This window comes from Penicillium argentinense, assembly GCF_028826775.1.
Source record: "Penicillium argentinense strain IBT 30761 chromosome Unknown utg000011l_segment0_segment0, whole genome shotgun sequence".
NCBI classification, from domain to species: domain Eukaryota; kingdom Fungi; phylum Ascomycota; class Eurotiomycetes; order Eurotiales; family Aspergillaceae; genus Penicillium; species Penicillium argentinense.
This window is the reverse complement of record NW_026622670.1, coordinates 1,476,739-1,496,810: the sequence shown is the minus strand read 5'-3', so window position 1 is coordinate 1,496,810 and position 20,072 is coordinate 1,476,739. Positions and strand designations below refer to the sequence as shown.

At 52.3% G+C, this 20,072-nt stretch overlaps 9 protein-coding genes across 9 annotated transcripts; 5 read left to right on the top strand and 4 right to left on the bottom strand.

Moving 5' to 3' along the window:
- Positions 1-514: 514 nt before the first annotated feature.
- N7532_011572 (uncharacterized protein) lies at positions 515-1,192 on the top strand (the record flags this gene model as incomplete). Its single annotated transcript, XM_056624063.1, has 1 exon — positions 515-1,192. One exon carries the CDS (start codon positions 515-517, stop codon positions 1,190-1,192), a length of 678 nt encoding a protein of 225 aa, XP_056469051.1.
- Positions 1,193-1,961: 769 nt separating this feature from the next.
- Positions 1,962-4,406, bottom strand: N7532_011571 (DUF3405 domain-containing protein; the record flags this gene model as incomplete). The annotated part of the gene is made up of 1 exon (XM_056624062.1): positions 1,962-4,406. The coding sequence occupies one exon, from the start codon at positions 4,404-4,406 to the stop codon at positions 1,962-1,964; it is 2,445 nt and encodes an 814-aa protein (XP_056469050.1).
- A 902-nt stretch (positions 4,407-5,308) lies between these two features.
- arfA (putative ADP-ribosylation factor) lies at positions 5,309-6,198 on the bottom strand (the record flags this gene model as incomplete). The annotated part of the gene is made up of 4 exons (XM_056624061.1): positions 5,309-5,401; positions 5,465-5,530; positions 5,655-5,899; positions 6,051-6,198. 4 exons carry the CDS (start codon positions 6,196-6,198, stop codon positions 5,309-5,311), a joined length of 552 nt encoding a protein of 183 aa, XP_056469049.1.
- Positions 6,199-6,913: 715 nt separating this feature from the next.
- Positions 6,914-9,133, bottom strand: N7532_011569 (uncharacterized protein; the record flags this gene model as incomplete). The annotated part of the gene is made up of 8 exons (XM_056624060.1): positions 6,914-7,246; positions 7,330-7,722; positions 7,787-8,112; positions 8,173-8,295; positions 8,351-8,636; positions 8,700-8,739; positions 8,804-8,832; positions 8,888-9,133. The coding sequence occupies 8 exons, from the start codon at positions 9,131-9,133 to the stop codon at positions 6,914-6,916; spliced, it is 1,776 nt and encodes a 591-aa protein (XP_056469048.1).
- A 4,090-nt stretch (positions 9,134-13,223) lies between these two features.
- N7532_011568 (GNAT family N-acetyltransferase) lies at positions 13,224-13,997 on the top strand (the record flags this gene model as incomplete). The annotated part of the gene is made up of 1 exon (XM_056624059.1): positions 13,224-13,997. One exon carries the CDS (start codon positions 13,224-13,226, stop codon positions 13,995-13,997), a length of 774 nt encoding a protein of 257 aa, XP_056469047.1.
- A 292-nt stretch (positions 13,998-14,289) lies between these two features.
- N7532_011567 (60S ribosomal protein uL1) lies at positions 14,290-15,145 on the top strand (the record flags this gene model as incomplete). The annotated part of the gene is made up of 4 exons (XM_056624058.1): positions 14,290-14,308; positions 14,368-14,545; positions 14,621-14,814; positions 14,883-15,145. 4 exons carry the CDS (start codon positions 14,290-14,292, stop codon positions 15,143-15,145), a joined length of 654 nt encoding a protein of 217 aa, XP_056469046.1.
- A 250-nt stretch (positions 15,146-15,395) lies between these two features.
- Positions 15,396-16,646, bottom strand: N7532_011566 (uncharacterized protein; the record flags this gene model as incomplete). The annotated part of the gene is made up of 1 exon (XM_056624057.1): positions 15,396-16,646. The coding sequence occupies one exon, from the start codon at positions 16,644-16,646 to the stop codon at positions 15,396-15,398; it is 1,251 nt and encodes a 416-aa protein (XP_056469045.1).
- A 243-nt stretch (positions 16,647-16,889) lies between these two features.
- On the top strand, positions 16,890-18,317 carry N7532_011565 (putative proline-rich, actin-associated protein Vrp1; the record flags this gene model as incomplete). The annotated part of the gene is made up of 2 exons (XM_056624056.1): positions 16,890-17,006; positions 17,088-18,317. 2 exons carry the CDS (start codon positions 16,890-16,892, stop codon positions 18,315-18,317), a joined length of 1,347 nt encoding a protein of 448 aa, XP_056469044.1.
- A 1,004-nt stretch (positions 18,318-19,321) lies between these two features.
- N7532_011564 (U6 snRNA-associated Sm-like protein LSm8) lies at positions 19,322-19,689 on the top strand (the record flags this gene model as incomplete). The annotated part of the gene is made up of 2 exons (XM_056624055.1): positions 19,322-19,346; positions 19,418-19,689. The coding sequence occupies 2 exons, from the start codon at positions 19,322-19,324 to the stop codon at positions 19,687-19,689; spliced, it is 297 nt and encodes a 98-aa protein (XP_056469043.1).
- Positions 19,690-20,072: the final 383 nt, after the last annotated feature.

Here is a 20,072-nt window from a genome sequence, read left to right as displayed (position 1 = left end):
CACAGTTGTCGCGGAGCCTCTCACGATCGTCGGCTCCGACCGAGTGGCGACGGCAGCCCGATGCACACCCGCGAACCAGGGTTCATGCTCACAACTGAACAAAATAGGGTAGAGAGCCAAACTCCCGGTCGCAGTGTTGCATTTTTCTGGCTGCTGGCCAATCGATGCCACTGGGATTCTTGAGCCTGGCCTGCTCTAGTATGGGGTAGATTTCTGGGCGGGCTCGGAACAGCCCGAAGCGAACCCGGCTGCTGTCCGATGTGTGGCTCGGCCGAGGCCGAGGCTGTATATCCTTAATTCCTCCCAATGAGAGATCGGGGTGGCTGGTGTCTATATAAGGGGCGCTTGACCAATTCCAACGTTCACATCAAGATCAAAGTCAAGGGTATGGTTCACCCTGGGCTTGACAAGAGCACTCGCAGTACTCACGACATAGCCCATCTAACCCTCCTCATCTATACATCTCCACTACCACTGAACTGTACTGTTTGTTGAAGACAAACACTCCTTTGCAATGGCAAAGCGCAGTGCATCTGCCGAAACACTGCCACCACTGAATCTCGACCCAGTCTCCGAATGGCGCGCCTGGCAAGCCCTCTCAGTCTACTTCACGGTGCTGCTAAACCGCCAAATCCGCCGCCGCTGGCTCCTCGAACACAAATGCATGGAAAACGTTCCCATCGCCAAACACTTCCGCCCCTTCATCTTCCTCGAGCCAGTCCCAACCCTCCACAAACCACGCATCCCAAATCCAAACCAACCGAACATCAAAAACGACGACAAATACAACTCCTATAACACCGCTGCCCTCGAGACACTCAAGACAAAAGTGCACCTCCTCCGCGCACGCGTGGAAAAGGGCAAAGAACTCGCCTCGGAAATCGAACGCCGCATGCAAGACCCGACTGTCCAATTCCCAACGCACTTTTGCCACACCTGCGTGATGGGCGGCGACCAGGCCGATGTCCTCCTCACCAAGTGCGGGCATCGCGTATGCAAGACTTGCCTTTCATTTGGGGCTGATGCGAATGGCGTGTATGAATGCAGTATCTGTTTTGCGCCGACTTCGTTCGTGGCGAGGTCGCCGCTCGGTCCGCAGCGGTCTTGTTCGGAGCAGATCTCGAGTGTGTCGGAGAGGTTTGTGTCCAGGGGTAAGTCGCGCTTGTGGTCGCCTCTTGCGTTTCGGGGGTAGGATGTATTTGACTGGTTTCTAGGGTGATTATTGGGTGGGTTCAAGGTTTTTGTACCTTGCTGTGTGGCAATGGTCTTGGTTTGCATGGCACTGTCTGTGTCTCTACTTTCAGCTTTGTTTTCATCTTATAGCGGCATTTGCATTTATATGAATCAATGAACCAATGGATCGTTTCAGACATCTTGGTCAACCGTAAATGCCTGGAATTATAGATTTTACTCATCTATCTGTCGCGTTGTGATGATATCGTGCAGTTGTTCTGCATTTAGTCAACACATTCTAATCATACTTGACCTGATTGATGACAGAATATACAATGTAAATTGTAGATTCTAATCTAACCTCACTATACAAGTCTCCACAGAACAAAAACAAAATTCAAATATCGCAATCTAGAAACGTCTAAGGAACTAGAGCGACAATGGTGACATCGAGACATGAATACATCAAGCCATGGTCCGGCCACCCACCAATTTCACCAGACAGAAACGCCTTCTTCCGGTGCCATCGCCGAAAATGATATCACAAAGCAAGCGTGGGGATCCGTATAATTGTGGGGGAGAGGGAGATGAGAAGACATTATACAGGAAAAATAAGTATGCAAACCCTGCCGGCTGTATCGCCGGCTACCCAAAAATCAGACATGCATGAGAACAGGGAGATATAAGAGGAAGGAACCAAGGGGAGGGCGATGGGTATCTAGACATGACGGGGTCATCCGTTCCGGTTGTGATTTTATGGAAGGATGGAAGATTATAAAGGTTTATCTTCATCGATCCTCGGCGTGCTCCCCGTCGTCAATCACCATCGACACATCCTTAACGGGATGTAGCAGCATCGGAGGCAGACACATGCGGCCCTCGCCAGCCAGTTCTTGTTGCTCGCCACCATCATTGTCGACACGCAGGCCGAGCCAGCGACGCCAGAGGTTGGGCGAGAAGCCGGCAGAGTAGAACCAGGTGGTACCCCGGAAGTTGTGCTCGCGATCACCGAAGATTGATGTGCGGGCTCCGCCAGAGGCACCATTGCGGCCAGCATTGAAGACGGATTCCAGGTAGCGAGTGGGCCATCGTCGGTCAATGTAGACAGCGTGTGGGACGTAAACGGCCTTGAATCCGTGGTGAAGAGCTGTGGACGCGGGCCACATCTCAGAGAACATGCTGTGGCGCTTGAGACTGCACTCGCGGTGCATAGTGGTGAGGAGCTTGCGAGAGATGCGCGATGCGGTGATGATCGCGGTACGGCGTGGGGGCATGCCGTTCTCTTTGTTGTAGCCAGTGACATCGTCCCGGAGCAGCCAGGTGGTGCCCTCGGGATCGTACAGGGGGTTGAAAACGATCAGATCGGCGTCTTCGCCAACACCCCACGTGTATTGGTCCTTCTCCATGGTGGTAGGTGGGATACCCTCGCCTTCAACCTCGAAGATATCACGCTCATCGGGACGCTCAGGACCCCAGACGGGCTTGTCACCTTGCTGATGATTCATGATGCTACCGGGTCGTTCTCCATCGGCGCCAGCTTTCACCGGGGTCCACATGTTATTCGGACTGTTGGTGCCGCTCTCTGTCTGCACACGAACGGTGTGACGGAAGTCATCCCAGGATCCGTGAACGGAGGGGACATAGAATCGGGCATTTCGTTCCCAGAGACCCTTGCGCGGTTGCTGCTTGGCCCACTCCGCGACCTTATCGAAGAGGTGGTACCAGTGACCGGTGTAGCGGGCATCCATTTCCCAGTTCCAGAAATAGTCGTATTCGGGGTGTTGGAAGGCGAAGTATTGCATGGGCATGTATGTACTGCGGTAGACGCCGTGAATGGGCAATCCACGAGTCAATGTCTCCTCCAAAGCAGGATACATCAAGGCCATCTGTTGCTCCGACCAGAGTGTTCCCATGCCGCGGAACTCCTCAGGCAATGCATCGTTCAAAACACGCTGATAAGTTTCATCGTCGGACCAAATCTGAAGATCGGGGTTCTTGACATGGATGAGGAAGTGAATGGTGTACTCGCCACCAGAAAGGAGCGACAACTCCGAGATCACGGAGCGCAAGTACATAATGTCCTCCGGGGTATAACGGAAGTCGTGCCATGTTCGGATAACCACAGCCGTTTTCGATAAACGTTCCGAGCCAACCTGAGGCTCAGACTTGCGGTTATCCTCGATAGTCGGAATCTTCACATTCGGAACACCAACAGGCATCGAAACAAACTTGTTCAGGCGCGGCTCGGGCAGCTCATTGAAGCGGTGGCGGTTAGCAGCATGACAGCGGTTCTGCGCACCAGCCCAATCCACACCTCGGAAGTCCACTGGGGGGATATCCTCCCAAATGCGCTCGGCGCCGTCGCGGTGACCCTCGAGACCAGCACCAATGCCACCTTTTTTCACTCCGTATCCCAATCCGTATGGGCCAAGACGGCCAAATCGATCAAAGCACATATCGTCTCGGATTCCCAGCATCGAGTTCGATCCCATAACCGGGTCTGGGAATCCTTCGGGGACACCGGGGAAAGACTGCACGTACGGTACCCTGATTTTGTTGTCTGGATCCAAGAAGCATTCGCGCTTCTCTCCGTATCTCTTGATGTATTCGGGAGAGTTGTAATCGGGGTAGGGATTGAATACAGAGCTGGTCAGCGACGGCTTCAGATCCCTAGTCTTCAGGTGGTTCTCTTCCTGCTCGCCAGTCTCGTCCCGCGGCAGCGCGAGGCCTTCCGCACCATCACCGGGGTATTCAGGGACATTATCCTTGCGCGAGACCAGTTTTGACAGGCCCCCTTGGTAGCGGCTGAGCATTGGGAAGCTCTCCCATTGTGGCGGTTTATTCGAGACGACCTTGGGCAGTTCGACCGACACCTGCGATACGGACGAGGAAATCGTAAACCGGAAGAGGGTGAGGATGAAGCAAACGAGCGCGGCGAAAAGGGCAAAACAGAGCCATCGCATTATTCGCTGGGGCACACGAAAGCCCACGCCCGCCTGAGCACGACGCAGACCCGCGCCACTCATCATGGGCCGGTACGATGTGGAGGAGTGTTCGGGACCGGCAGAGTCGTCGCTGTCGGACTCGTCGCTATCGGAGTCATCGCTGCGGCGATGATGGCGGTACGGGTGACGGCCAATAGGTTGTTTCTCGACATCGCTATCGTGTGTTCGCGAGCTATAGGGCGAGGGTTTGTTGTAGGCGGCGGATGATCTCCTCGCCTGGACGGTCATGTTGCCGGGGCAGTCGTCAACATTGACCGGAGAAGAAGCGACAGAGGACTGCGACAATTCAACAACGCATCTGTCGGATACTCACGCACTCAAAATAGAAGCGGGAGCCAAAATAGCGGGCGTTGAAAAGGGGGTGGAGGAGGAGGGCAGCACGCGATGGTCGGTGGCAGATCGTCGGCCTGGCAATCGGGGGCGGCCGTGGATTGTTGGCGTTCTTCCCGCCGGAGCAGGTCTGCAAAACCAGGACCAACGCCACTTGTGTATATACTTCTAGGCAGGGAGTGGTAAAATAAAATACAAAACACCAGCAGCCGAGGTGAAGGGAAAAAAAAAACTAATGGGCTCGGCGCATCAAATGCCAAGGCCAGGGGAAAAAGAAAGAAAATGAGGGGATTACGCATGTTGTGCTAAATTTGGCTGCAGATGATCGCTCTTTTGTTTGTCGACTATCACCAACATGACTACCGGACCCTAGGTCAGGGGACAATGGGACTGTCAGACGTACCTAGGGTGTGGGATGAGGTAGGATTCGAGAAATCACCGTTCCATACGTATACATAACTAGGGTCTGTGGGACGGGCTCGAATCTATCGAGAATGAGGAATTGATACTGAACGATACCATGCAAATCAAAAGGAGAAACCAGCAATTTTGACGTGGCGCCAGAGAGAAAGAACAAATGAGGCTAATAGCATAGCGAAGAGAAATAGAGCCATGGAGAGCACACACAAAGCACCGGTAGCAAACCCCCTGCTCCCGAGGGGGCCAATGTCCATCCAGCATTGGCCTCGCGAAGAACTCCCGCCATAATCATCAATCCATCATTTGCAGATTTCCCGTGGTATTTCTCTTGCTCTGCTACATACACACTCCTCCCCATCACAATTTGGTATTATACGCGCTTAATCGCGGTTCGTTTTCCGGAGAGTGTCGGCGAGCCACTCCAGACCCTCGTACAGGCCGTCACCGGTGGTGGCGCAGGTAGATTGGATGAACTGTAGGGGATACTGTTAGCGGGGGAAGAACGTCGCGAGAGCAGAGGAAAGCAATGCACTTACCCAAGCGCGGCGGGTCAGGCTCTGGAGGCCAAGTTGCTGGGTGATCTCGGCAGGGCTCATGGCGTTCTAGGTAGTCGCGAGATCATGAATTAGTATATCTGTCACCCATGCACTCGCCCCCTCTCACGTGCGCAGTTTCATCGCAGTTCAGAGAGGGCAGCGGCGATGCGGAAATGTCGAGTCAACTTACGGGCAAATCTTGCTTGTTGGCGAACACCAGGAGCAGGGCGTCCCGGAGCTCGTCCTCGTTCAGCATGCGCTGCAACTCCTCACGGGCCTCGACAATACGGTCCCGATCGTTGCTGTCAACCACGAAGATGATACCCTGGGTGTTCTGGAAGTAGTGGCGCCACAGAGGACGGATCTTGTCCTGACCACCAACATCCCACACGGTGAACTGGATGTTCTTGTACTCGACGGTCTCGACGTTGAATCCTATGAGATTTGGCCATGTCAGCAACTCCGTGTCTCTCTGTCGGAATCCCCGCGACGGTCGGCGGTGCGACCCGGGTACTGCTGTGATGCTCCGCGGCAGTCGAGCAGTGAGTCGCCGTCGGAGGGGATTGGATAGGCTAGGCGGACTGACCGATCGTGGGGATGGTGGTGACGATTTCACCGAGCTTCAGCTTGTAAAGGATGGTGGTCTTTCCGGCAGCGTCAAGACCGACCATCAGAATACGCATCTCCTTGCGACCCCATAGTCTGTCGAACAGCCGGGAGAATGTGATACCCATGTTGGCGGAGTCTCGAACCTGAGTGGGTTGACGGGGTCAGTTTGGGGTGTTCAGGGAGGGAAAGGCGGAGGGGAAGTGGAAAACGTGTTGTGGACAATCAATTAGGGGGGGACCTTCGCCCACCGCCGGAAGGGATGATCGTCGTCACGTCGGGCCTTGGGGCTCTTACCGGGTGGTGGATGGATGGGTTGGGAGTGAGTGCACGGGGTGGAAGGTGGGAGGGAGGGAGAGAAGAGAACGTCGAGGGTATTCGAGATGGGGAGGTTGATTACAGAGGCTGAGCATTGGCAGGCTGTTTTTTTGTTTGGAATACCGCAATACCGCCTGGCCGGCGGCGGTGGGCGCAGTCTCGGTCACCCGTAAACGTGATTTGGAACTGGAAACTCCCCAGCGATGCTATCTAGTGCTGCCTGGCGACGTCTATACTACACATTCGTCCTGATACAGTCGCCGGCGAGCGTGCCTTGGCCGTGTGGGCAAGAGGACACCGTGTTTGTCCGTATGTGAAATACCGGAGGCGAAAGGGTCGCCCCAGGGCCAAACCGAGCATCGACCCTCCCATTTCTCGACCCAGATCTGGACGCCTGGCGCGCCCCGCTGATAGGCCCGCGCCTTTATCAGCCCCATCGTGCTGGCAAGAAACGAAGAGACGCTGGGTGGGACATGCCAATCCACCAGTCCACCGCCGCGTCATGACACTATCTCGCCCAGGCGATCACGTCGCTCTCCGTCGCGACATCCCCATCCGCTGCCGTGAATTGCGGAAGAACGTCTTGACTAGAGACCGGTAGATCGTCTTCCCTTCCACCGTATCGCTGGCCACGCCGAAAATTGTCAATACGATAATCGACACAAAGAGAATCACCCCAAAGGCCGCCCAATATTGCACCTTGGTGTAGCCGCCCTTAACACCCTGCAATTCCGTCGAGAAATACGCAGTCATGAGACTGACGGGCAAGAACAAGATGGTGGCCTTGGCGAGTAATATGGTGATGCGTGTCAACTTCTCAACCGCCTGAGAGTCTTTGAGTGCGATTAGGTTGAAGTTCTGGATGGGGTCAGCAGGGCGTTCTCAAAAGGCCACGGGGCATAGTCCTCGCAGGCAGACGCAGAAGGACTGAAATGACATACCAGGAACGTCAAAGATTCTTTTTCAGTCAGACACGTTTCGATCTCGCTCAAACAGTATAGATTGATGCGGTCCGCCAACCGCTCGAATCGAGCCACCGCCGCCGAACTCAACAGCACCCCAACGGGCTTGTCGCTCGTGGAAGGGAAACTGCCATTAGTCGCCAGACTCCCCTGTCGCATATCGGAAAATTCGTCTCCAAATGTCGTTCCAAAGGATACCGGGGGCGGATGGGACAAACGGGTTTCGTCACGCAACAGTCGCTGCCGCTGCAGCACACGTCGCATGATGAGCTCGTAGCTCTGGTATAAGCGCTTGAGTACGCCGAGTCGTCGACCGAGCCAGTGTAGCTCATTTATCAGGTCTACCACTGGACGATCAAGCATAGACCCACGCTGGAGACCGGATCAGTCTATACCTGTGCCTGAGACCCGGCCTCGAAAGTACAAGGAAACTTACCAGCTCTTCCAGGACAACACCATACTTATGTTCTCGTCTGGCTATCAGCCCGAAACTCGACACCCAGTCGTCAAAGATATAGTAGAAGAGAAGACTTGGACCGTCCTCTTGCTTGATATTTGCTTGGTCTGGTCCGACGTCGTTGAAATGTCGTACTCGGATCGTCACTAACGAGTCGCTCTCCGTCATGCTCAGGTGCTGACGGGATACCCCTGCGAAGATGAACCGAGTGTTCCTGCGTACAATATCGAGGATTTTAAACTGGTCTGGCTGCAATATGCCATGCTGTCGAGGGAACGGATTTTCCTGCATTGAAATAACCGTGCCTACAGGGTTTAGCAAGAAGTCCTTCCGGGTTAACCTCGCTGGGGACAGTCATCGCTTACCATCATCACACAGAATCAACCAAGACCACAGTCGCCTGCCTTCTGGGAGGTCTTTGCCATTGTTCAGCTCGCCTTTGGGCAGCCCAGAAGCTGCAAACAAGGTATTATATCCAATGCACGTATCTGAAGAGCGTCAGTTCTGTATCTATTTCTGGAATGCAAGGCCAACCCCACATACATCGAGGACCATAGTCTGTAGATGAAAAATGCCAGATCTGATCGGTGACCTGCGCAAACGTAAGGTGTTCAAAAGACGGAGTGTCGTTTGACTCCTTCTCTGAACTATCTTTGGTAATATAGGCGTTTTCAATGTCGTCAATTTCATGTGATGAGGACGGGTCAAAGTCGCGCGAATGAGAGTGTCGCGTTTTGGTGATAGCGGCTGCTTCAGGGCGAGGAAGTACTGGCTCCGTGCACATCATCCCCTGTAGTCGCTCGGAGACTCCGTATTGCGTTGTGATTGCCTGTCGATTTGAGGCTCAGTTGAAGGGTCATTCCTAAATCAAATATAGGAGGAATCAACCTACCTTGACTGTCTCTTTCTGTTCTTCCGGTGCCCAGATATTACTATGGCCGGTTAGTATTCGCAGTTCATCATACTGTTGCATGCACAATCGAGGGTATATCTTACATCCATCTCGTGCCAAAGAATTTGGCTCGCTTGTTTATCTCGTCAGCCTCCCATTCAACGTCGACGCAGCCAGGCCTGACTTACCGGTCTCCTCAGCAAGAGCTTTATCTCATCCGTCTCCACATTCGTCGCGCAAAACGCATCCTCATTCCCGAAATCCAGCACGAAATTATGCGTCGTCGGACTCTCCAACAGCTTCATAGATTGCGCGAAATTGGCCTTGTTGTCTATATCGTGAAACCGATCCTTGAGCGAGCCCCGATCCGTTGTAAAGCTAGCATAATAATCCTCGGGGCTGAGCAGGTCCCGCGCATAGATGTGCTCGGCCATGGCGAAGCGATGAAAAGGCGATTCTGCGGAACAATTAAACTGCCTGTTTCGCTCAGCCTGGGGGCTGCAAGCAACGAGCTCGTGTTCCTGCGGGGGCCGTTCGCGCGTCAACGGAGTGGGGAAGAAAAGGGAGTATGGGATTCGGCACGCACCGAGTTCGGGAGTGTTTAAAGATATGTGACAGTTACGAACTTCGGCGGCGATTAGAGCAAATAAATACAAACCTTCACGCGAGCTCCCGAAACGCCGATCCGAAAAGGGGCAAGTGACCAGTCGATGCTGACCTTGCCGCCGGTCACGCCTAAGCGCTGGGATCAGCTGCAGCCCCCGCGACCAGCAGTTTCATCTTGCACCGCCCCAATATTTAGCTTGCGATCGGTAGGATTGCCACTGTGCTTGGTCGAAGCTTGACGTGGGGTGTCACCCGGGCTGCGGATTTGGCATGCTAGAAGGGCTGTGTATATGGGTCAGATGGAGGGTGGACTATGACGAAGGGAACCCTATGACTCTCAATTTTGACTGCATAACGTCAAGTATTGCATGAATTTTATATTAAAAGCGGATCTGCGGTCGGATGGGGCTTGAATTTGACCCTATTTTACGATAGAGGCAGTTCTTTTGCAGAATGATTCGACAGTCTTGCTGGGTCGAATATGACTCGGGCGTTTTGAGCCGAGCGCGCTGGTAATCTTTAGATTTTTCTATTTTTACCTTCACAGTACACAACGATTTTTATGCGCTCAGGTAATTCGGCTCAAATAAAACCATATGGCTAACTGATGTTATTGCCTGTATCGGTCTGAATGATCATAAGTGCTAGTATTTAGTGTCAGTAGGCACCCTTTGGCCAAGAAAAATATATAATGTCCCACCCAATATTTACCATATGGTCGCTCAATAGTTGAGCCTCCAACTATTATGGCGACATCGATAATCCTACAGGAAGGCATCTATCTCGAGGAAAATAACACCAGGTGAGTCACTTTGTCCTTGTCTGCTTGGACGCATACAATTGTACTTGTGGGCCAATCAAACATACATTTCACTAGCCCCAGATAGGCAAGGTTCCTTGCACGTGATGTGAATTACATGCCTTACTATTTGGCAAGGCTGTCCCGACAGTAAGATTATCCACAACAGCCGTCTTGAATGGTTGACTAAATACTTCAAGTCAACAACACCGGCATCTAGACAAGCCTCAGACACAATGTCATCTGAGATGAAGAATGTCCTACGGCTTCTTCCTCCAAAACCGTATACAAGTTTGTATTTGTTCTTTCTGGCACCAATGTCATGCTAATCTGGAGCAGATATCCTGGCTTGACGTTACTTAGAAGCCACAAACTTCAATTACTATGTTCTCTACCCACCTATCTCTTCCGATGACTATGCAGCTTGGTGGCCAGATCGCGCAAGCGGCAACCCATTTACCCCCATAACTTACTTGTCTGCTTATTCGTGTCTGCACCTGTTCAGCACAGTACCTCGATCCCGAGATCCAAAACAAGCTCGAATCTGAATTGGGCGAGTGTGTGCAAAGTATCTCAGAGAACTATTACCATGCTGCCAGACTGCTAAGCGATACCATTATCCCTGGGAAAGGAGGCTTCGCACAGATTCAGCAACTATTCCTCACAGCAGCGTGGTTCAAGTCCGTATCTCTGTTTGTTGAGTCATGGCACTCTCTGGGCTCTTGCACCCATGAGGCGCAAGAACTGGATATGCACAAAAAGCTCCAGAAACCGGAATTTTCCGAGTTCGACATAGAGACGAGAAGACGACTATGGTGTCATATGTCTAGCCTGGTAAATACTCCCCCTGTCTGTGCAGTTACAATCAAATTGACTATAATAGTTATCTTGCCCCATTATCAATAATCAATCGTATTGCTCACGAGCTACCGGATATGCATCTTGAAACTTCTGGCCCCATAATCGGCCGTCTTTTCCCGGTATCTCACATCACAGTCCAATGCAAGCTAGGGAAAATCACCACACGAGTACCGGCAACTATGGGAGGCACAACCGAAGGCTCCCAGGCCGACTCCATAAAGTCAGACATAGAGAAGTGGAAAGCTTCTCTACCTCCGGCGTGCCAAAGAGCAGATTCGGACACGCAGATCTACGTGCCTCTTCAACGTCGTCAGTTACACACCATAGGGTACATGGCAATGCTGCTGCCATTCAAAACATTGTAGCCAAAACTTTCGACTCCAAAAGTTCCGAATTAGACCGCTCCCGGCGGAAGACTGCGGTAGAGACAGCTGATGGAAGTCTCTCACCATCTTTTGGACCATATCTTTCCGATACACGCCAAATTTCATCTCGTTACGTTTGTGATGTTCGGCACTGCGGCATTCCCCTGCTCTGCTATCATTCACGACAAAGAACGCAGTCTTCCTCAACGAGACGATGTTGTCCAGGCAATTAACCTCGTCTGCTCTTTCATGGGTCAGCTCGCCTCGATCACCAAATCACCCAGTCCCCATGAAACTTGCCAGGAGCCTATCAGGGCCAATCAAAAAGAGCAATCACGCCGAATGGTTCCAAATGGCGACATTTTGAATGTCGATGCAAGTCCTCCTGAACCGTCGTATGGATCGGATCCTCTTTTGCACACAGATACAATTTGACTGGAGTCGTTGTTGTCATCTATGGATTCAATGCTAGCCAATGATATGTTCTTACCTGCCTCGCTGGAATTTCCTATGACGGGCATGGAGACACCTTTTATTATGGGCGTTGGTGATTTCTCGAATGTGAATGTTGATCAGTTTGATCAGATTTGGGACTGGCAAAATCTGGATCTAGCCCTTCTGCCATCTTTTGAAGTTCCTACATAGCGGTCGATCTACAATGTCACCAAAGCAGTGAAGCCACATTCAAATCCACTTTTTTACTCTCAGCTACGTCTAGTATACACTGGAAGGTTTTCTCACTATCCACTTTACCTTTTTCCACATACCACATTCACTCTCCACATCGCATCATTACCTCCTCACTTAGCCAGAACACAACTGCATCCACACTTTCTCTACCGAGGTACGATCTACGCCTGAAATGAGCTCAAACAACCCTTTCTTGAGCGTAAGACTTCTACCCTAGCTGAGCTATCAGACGGTCACATGTGACATCATTCACGCGCAGACAGATTCATCAGGAGAGCCAATGCCCCGACCTTGGGCAGGCCGGACGGCCACCTAGTACCAGGAAATGTCTCTACAAGATTTGGGACCAGAAATACTCTTCTCTAAATGATTTGGAAGCTAATTTTGTTCGCTTGCATTATAAAAGCCTCGAACCAGATGGGAAGATACTAGGACGGCATATGGAAGTTTCCCATGGAGGGATGAGATGGTTGACGAGCTTATAGCCCAAAGCCAGGAAGAGGACCTGCGGTTTATCACCATCAAACAAAAAGCTCAGCTCCAGCTAAAAGAACTTGAAGATATGGTTATTAGGGTCTTCATCACTGAGCTCGGAGCCCAAGATAAGCAGCGGACTCAGCAGGTCAACAACACCCAGCAACAAGCTGACCGTCACTCGAGGGAATCGCTTCCGCAATCAGCACGGGCGTTACAATGGTAACGTTTGGACATCCCGTACACTAGAAGAGAGTTGAGGAGTTGAGTAAGAATCTGGGGGCATCATTTTGTTCGTTCTTCCTTCATTTCATTTCTTTTTTGGGTTGGTTGACTCATGCCTGAGAATTTACGTGCATGGGTTAAGCCATGTAATACCATCCAAGAAAAGCCATGAAATGAATTGCAGGTCTGTTGGGTGAAAAAGAATCAAGAAAATAGAAATAAAAGTCGAATTCGTGCTTTGTATATGAAGAGCCACCGTATCTTCTGATACGAAGCGAGTATGGCTCAAGGCGGTCCGAAGACCCCGGGGCCAACCGCAAGGCTAGGAGCTGGTAGCTAAATGCGCCTGTGAACTCTGAGTCACAATTTCCCCCAAGCACTTTCTAGAGCGCTGCGAAAGAAATCCCCCAAGTCACCTACTTGTCAATACTCTCAAAAATATCAGATCAAAGAATCGGAAAAAAGCAAGTAGGATAACTACAACCTTCGAAGCGACTCAATTCAATGGCTGCCCCGCACCACACATCAGGACTAATCGTCCCCGTTCCTCAATCAGCCCGATCCCAAACAGACTTGGATGGTATTGTGAACAGATATAAAGATCTCAGGTTGCTCGGCCTCAAAGTCGATCCAAAGGCCTTTTCTTCCATTTACGAGGAAGAATCCAAGTTCCCGTACGAAACATGGCGATCTCGGGTCGTGAATCCAATAGGCAGAACCTTCGTTGCGCTGGAACCCGATACAAGAGAAGGTATCAAAACAGAGAATAGTGAGCATCTGGAAACGGCGAGCATCGATCCCCCGGTTCAGCAACTGCTCGAAAAAGAGTGGCTGGGTATTGTCACTCTCGTGGGGCCGGTGCCATTCTCCGAACAGAGTGAAAGCGCGACCACAGTCCATGCTAAACTGCACCTTGCCTTCATCAAGGACCAGACATATCAGATCCCAGTATCGGATTCAGAAGAGGTAGATCTGAAGGGGGTTCATGCTGCGTACTTGCTTGTGGGAATGTTTGTCTTGCCAAAGGCTCGCAGAAGAGGCCTGGCCGCTCAGTTGGTCAACACAGCCATCGAACATGCACGCTGCGAAAGCCGTGAAAAAAAAGCATACAAGACTGGCATTTCGGTCCAGGTATCACCAAGCAACATTGCCGCGCAGGGTCTTTACGAACGAATGGGTTTCCATTTGAGTGAAAAGGCTATAGTATTGAACAGCCGGCGCGGAGGCACGGAACACGTGGTGGGTCTGGAGATGGAAATTGACCTGAGGGAGACCTAACAGTGGCTTTATTTCTCCTCGGAGATAATAGGATAGAGCTTTGTTTTTTACTCCTGTGTTTGTTGGATACTAAGTAACTACGTACCTGCAAAAGCCGCGAGCACGTGATCTAAATCCCAAACAGGTGGCGGGATGAGTAAGCATTCGTTATAGGGCACCGCTAATCCTAACTAGGACTAGCGGAACACCACAACCCACAAGCGGAGAAATTCGCGGCTACTTTTTCTTCTCTCCAAGACGTTCGACGCAGAGCCATACCAAAGAAAATTCCCTTTGGAAGACTGTCGCCATCATGTCGAAGATCACAGTCGGTAAGCTCTGCCTCACGCTCCCTCATTGATCACAAGAACCTTCCCTAATACTTTCGCAGCCGGAGTGCGCCAGAATGTCCAGCAGCTGCTGGAATACTCCCTCAACGAGAAGAAGCGTAACTTCCTCGAGACCGTTGAGCTTCAGATCGGTCTGAAGAACTATGACCCCCAGCGTGACAAGCGTTTCTCTGGCACCATCAAGCTGCCCAACCTGCCCCGCCCTGGCATGAGCATCTGGTTCGTTTTACCTCGCCGCACGCCGTCCTCGGTCCGTCTCTACATGGAATGAATTTGCTGACTTGGGGATGATAGTATTCTTGGTGACCAGCACGATCTTGACCGTGCTAAGCACCACGGACTCGACGCCATGAGCGTTGATGACCTGAAGAAGCTCAACAAGAACAAGAAGCTCATCAAGAAGCTTGCTCGCAAGTACGATGCCTTCCTTGCTTCCGAGGCTCTGATCAAGCAGATCCCCCGTCTCTTGGGTCCCGGTCTGTCCAAGGGTAAGTCTTGCGCGCACCGCTCAATACAATATATTTTGTCCTGTGATCAATCGCTAACTCTTTCACAGCTGGAAAGTTCCCCACCCCCGTCTCCCACGCCGAGGACCTCCAGAACAAGGTCAACGATGTCAAGTCTACCATCAAGTTCCAGCTGAAGAAGGTTCTGTGCCTTGGTGTCGCCGTCGGTCACGTCAACCTGACCGAGGATGAGCTCGTTGCCAACCTGATGCTCGCCATCAACTACCTCGTCTCCCTGCTGAAGAAGGGCTGGCAGAACGTTGGCAGCCTTGTCATCAAGGCTTCCATGTCTCCCCCCAAGCGTCTCTACTAGATGCTCTGTCGCTTCATTGCGCCGGTGTATTCTATAAGGCCAGACAAAAGAGGGTGCCATAGTTTCATGACCAAAATAAAAAATGAACTCATGATTCCGGTCTCAATTATATCTCGAACAGTATCAAAGTATCGTAGAAAAATGCGTAAAAATTTGTCAACTCCATATATAATTGTGTACATTCCCAATGGTGATTTTGATGCGGCCAACTTTTGAGCTCGATCTTATAGTACATATCCCATTGCGAGCTCTATTCCATGCCCGCCATCAACTCAGTCTTATCCAATATCATACCACGCATACCGATAAACTCGCGCAGACTTTCCCATTCCTCTCCTACTTCCTCACCACGCATGTAGGGGTCCTTGAAGCCCCATGCGACAGCAACTTTATCCATAGCAGCGCGCTCCTCCTCCCGTAGCCAGCGCTGACGCAAGGGAATGCCTGACAACCAGGTCACACGCTCCATCTGATCGTTGGCGGTAGTGATTGCCAAAATTCCCATGGAAGACGTCCCACCAACATATGCCAAGGACGCAGCAAAGGCAATTCCTGTTGCGGTGCTAGGGTCCATAGTATTCTGAATTGTGGCTGCCCATGAGGCGAGAGCGTAACATGCCATAGGGGCCGCGGCCAGTCCACCCAAAGGAACACCGGCCTTCTTGAATACCTTAGCACGGTGGAAAGCGGGTGCGCAGAAGGTGTTGTCGATGATGGCCAAGACCAGAGAAAGATTCTTTTGCGAAATAGCCACATCTAGGGCCATATTTGCCAGGTCTGCAGGGATTGCACTGTTGACGCTCTTGGGGCTCGCCTTGAGGAATTTCGGGGGTGCACTGTTCTCCTCGGGCACAGGCTTGTTGGCGAAGAGGTGGAAGACCTCGGGGAAATGCTCTGCCCGTCGCAGCAGCGTTTGTGTCTTGGTGTAGCTTTCCAGCGCCTCTTCATTGATAAAGACCTTCTCGTCCTTCACTATTTCTGTAGCAATGCGCGAGAGTTCATCAGCGAGACGTGGGTCTGGAATTGAGGTGCCGTCTCTAGCAACCTGTCCCTTCTTCTCTTCCAAATCCAGTAGTGACGAGATCGCATTTCCTTCGTCATTCGTCGGGGTCTTTTCCGGTTGGTCATGCTCACTCAGAACAAGAGACTGTGCGATATTCTCGCATTTCGCAAGCAACTTTGTCACTGTTTCGTTGGCGGGGACTCGGTCTGCATTACGCATGGCCTCTGCTGCCTGTACAACCTCCTCGATGGCTACTTCTCGAGTGGATGACATGGAAGCATAGCGGTGCGTGGATAATAGTGGCGCTCTGGTAGTTGGCCGCACGCTACGCCTTTGTGACTGCAGCGCAAGACCGCGAGTCGAAGCGCGACTTCCGGAAGCGATTGGGGATCGGGCGATGGGTAGCGCACGGCGTTGGGCAGCGTTGGAGAATTGGCAGAATTGGCAGACTGGGCGCTGCAGCCTGGAGCCAGGGGCTTGAAGGGTGACTCGCTTCATGACGAATGACGTTGGGGAGGAGGATGGTAGTTCCAGGCGGCCTTTTTTTCGACCAGCGAGGCTCAAGGCGGAGAGGCCGGGGGTGCTGGGCATGTCCACAGCCCCAGAATCCCTCTGACGTCTTAGCTTCTGCCATGCACCTCCTTGTGGTCAAGGAGCACACCACGCTGGACACACTCGACATCTTCATAAAGCAGGTATCATTTACTCGAACGTCTTGCTCCTCAACACGCTCTCGCTACCATGCCTCCTCCCCCTCCTCCCCCTCCGCCGCCGCCGCCCGGGGGGCTAGGTGGCCCTCCCCCGCCTCCCCCAGCGAACCTACCAAATAGACCATCGAAAGGGGAGGTGAAAGATCGGGTATGTTTTCGATGATACTGCATCTATACCGGTGCCTATCAATCTCCGCCCTGAGAACACTTTTCACTAATTCTGGTCCAGGGTGCGCTCTTATCTGATATTCACAAAGGCACGCGGTTGAAAAAGACAGTCACCAATGATCGATCGGCCCCAGTGCTTGCAAAGACTGGGGGAGGTTCTGGAGGACCATCTGTTGGTGCTGCGCCACCAGTACCTGGGGCCATGAAGCCTCCCGCGGGACTTGCACCCCCAGTTCCGTCGCCGGCAGCCTCAAGCAGACTACGAAGCAACAGTGAAGGCGTATCAGGAACGGAGGGAGGGGCTGCAGGCCCAGCCGCTCAATTGGGCGGCCTTTTCGCCGGTGGAATGCCTAAGCTACGCAGTCGCGGTGGAGTTGATACTGGCGCCAATCGACAAGACTCATCGTATATGTCTGATTTAGAAAGCACGCGACCACCTGCTGCTGCACCCCCTAAACCTCCAACAGCTCCCAAGCCGCCTGGTGCCCGACCTCCTCCCCCTCCCCCATCAACAGAGTCCCCACCAGCACCTCCGATAAACCCGTTGGTTGCTGGATTAAAGAAGCCTCCCCCGCGGCCTGCCTCGAGACCATCCTCCAACGTCTCTTCAGCATCTACAAAGACCGCCCCCGAAGCTCCTCCTCCACGAGCTCCTCCGCCACCTCCCGGGGGTCTTAGAGCGCCGCCAGCTCCGCCGCCTCCTGCATCTCGAAAACCGTCCGGTCCGCCACCACCTCCCCCGGCTGTCTCAAGCCCAGCATTCCCTCCTCCTCCTCCTCCATCTGCTCCCGCTGTCGGACGAGCTCCTCCGCCACCACCAGCGCCGCCTGGACGACCAACTCCTCCACGACCTGGTGCAGCTCCCTCAATTGCCGCTCAAGCTGCCCGAACCGCTCTGGGTGGTACCAGTTCCCCATCAGCACCACCCCCTCCTCCTCCAGCATCTGCACCTGCAGCTCCGCCTCCTCCTCCTCCACCTGCCTCGGCCCCGGCTTTACCCTCAGCTGAGCCACCATCTCGACCTTCTCCCGTTCCGTCACGCCCTGCTTCTCAAGAACCGCATGCTGCGTTGGATCCCAGCGCCTATACACTCACCAACGGCGGATCGCATCCTGCGTATAACTCACGAAGCTCCTCGACGTATGGCTCAGTCCGAATAGATGACCCTCGATTCAAGTTCCAGGGCGATGGTTTGCTCCCCAAGCCTCGACCATTTACTGGTGGGGAGCGCAGATACCGTGCTGGACGGGGCAGCAGTGTGCCATTAGATTTGAGAGCCCTGAGTGGCTAATGCGAGTGCATAGGACATTGCGGGCGATATAATGCACACATAGTGAATTGTTTTACATTATACATAACGCATTGGTATCCGAGCATCCAATATACCACTGATTCCTACTATCCGTGTTCCTAAGTCTATGATTTGTGTATTTTGTACACTGTACCATTTCCGACCACTCAATGGGTCTCCCACTCCCGCTGAAACGGGTTGCTCAGTAAGCGGACAAAATGGGGTTTTTGGTGAGGCGTGGAAATGCTCAAGTCATTTCTCGTTGAAGGGGCATATAGTAGTAATATTAGTATACACAAAATCTGGGGAAACCTAATCGCGTCTTAATTCGTAAAGGCTGTCAAAATAAATGCGCATAACATATTGAGCAACAAGGATATGATAAGTGCTAGAGTGCAGGAAAAGCATTGACTTATATACTATACCTTGAAGTAATATAGGTTAGCGGGGATGTACTTGAAGCTCATCATAACACGTGATCAACGTCAATCCACGCAAACACCCGCGAGGACTCCAAGACCGACACCATCCCACGCGAACTTCGCCAATTGAACCCAATACGACAATTAGGCCGTGACTGCGACTGCCGTGACCCGAATTTCTGTTGCGCGAACCCCTTGCACTCTCTTCGACCAATCAATACCGCTCGGAGCTAGTGTCAGCAATCCAACTCAACCGAGGACTTCATTGAGCTCTCATCCGCTCGCTCGCCCAGGAATTCCCAACTTCTCCATTTCGGCACCGTCCACGTTTTTAATCCGGCTATCCGCGAACATTTCGGCTCCTTATTTTCGACCGGAACTCACAGTCTAAGGGAGGTGTGCGGGCCTTGGGGTCGAGAAAGAGCTGCCATATCGTGCGGGAAGCTGCGGAGACTATTATTGTCTGTCACCAATTCGCCGGCGAGCCTGCTGCTTCAGCTCACTTGACGGACATCAGATCTTGTGTCTACTGCCTTTGACACTAAAAGACGATCCCATTTCCAGTGTCCAATCTCGCCTACCATGTCGCTTCACCAATACGTCAATAGTAAGTCCTCTACTGTGCCCCGGCCACACCACTACTGATGGATATTTATTAATGCTATTCTGCTCTACCAGAGAGAATCCTCATTCTCACCGTGGATGGACGTACACTACTCGGTAACCTTCTTTCGACAGATCAACTTACCAACCTGGTCCTGACTGATACCGTGGAGCGCATTATTCGCACCCCCGATGACGACGAGCCTTCCACGGAGGTTGAGCATGGTCTCTATTTGATCAGAGGTGATAACGTGGTGGTTTGCGGCGAGGTAGACGAGAAGATTGACCGTGATATCGACTGGTCCAAGGTGAAGGGCGAAGTGATTCGGGACACGAAGAATGCATGAGCAAGCAGTACAGGATACGCTTCCTTTTCATGGCTGAAAGTTTGGGCGTTAGGGAGCTTGCTGATTTTGTTCTTTTCCTTTTTTCCCGTGCACATGAAAGATTTTGGGGGGGGGGGTGATGATGGCTTTGCACCGGATGTTTTCGGGCAGTGTCAGTGGACTGCCACGCTGACAATTGAAATCGCGCCCATTATCAGACTGGACCAGGCCCTCTGCATTCCTCTCAGTCCAGTCTCTATCATCTTTGCTTTCCGATTGCCAGATATGTGCTGTGCAACGCGATGGCGATACCCCTTGCCTGCTCAATGATGCAATGGGTCCCGAGACATCCTTTGACGGCTTCATATGTGGACCCTTTGTGTTGTCTAAAGTTCGGCCGGGTG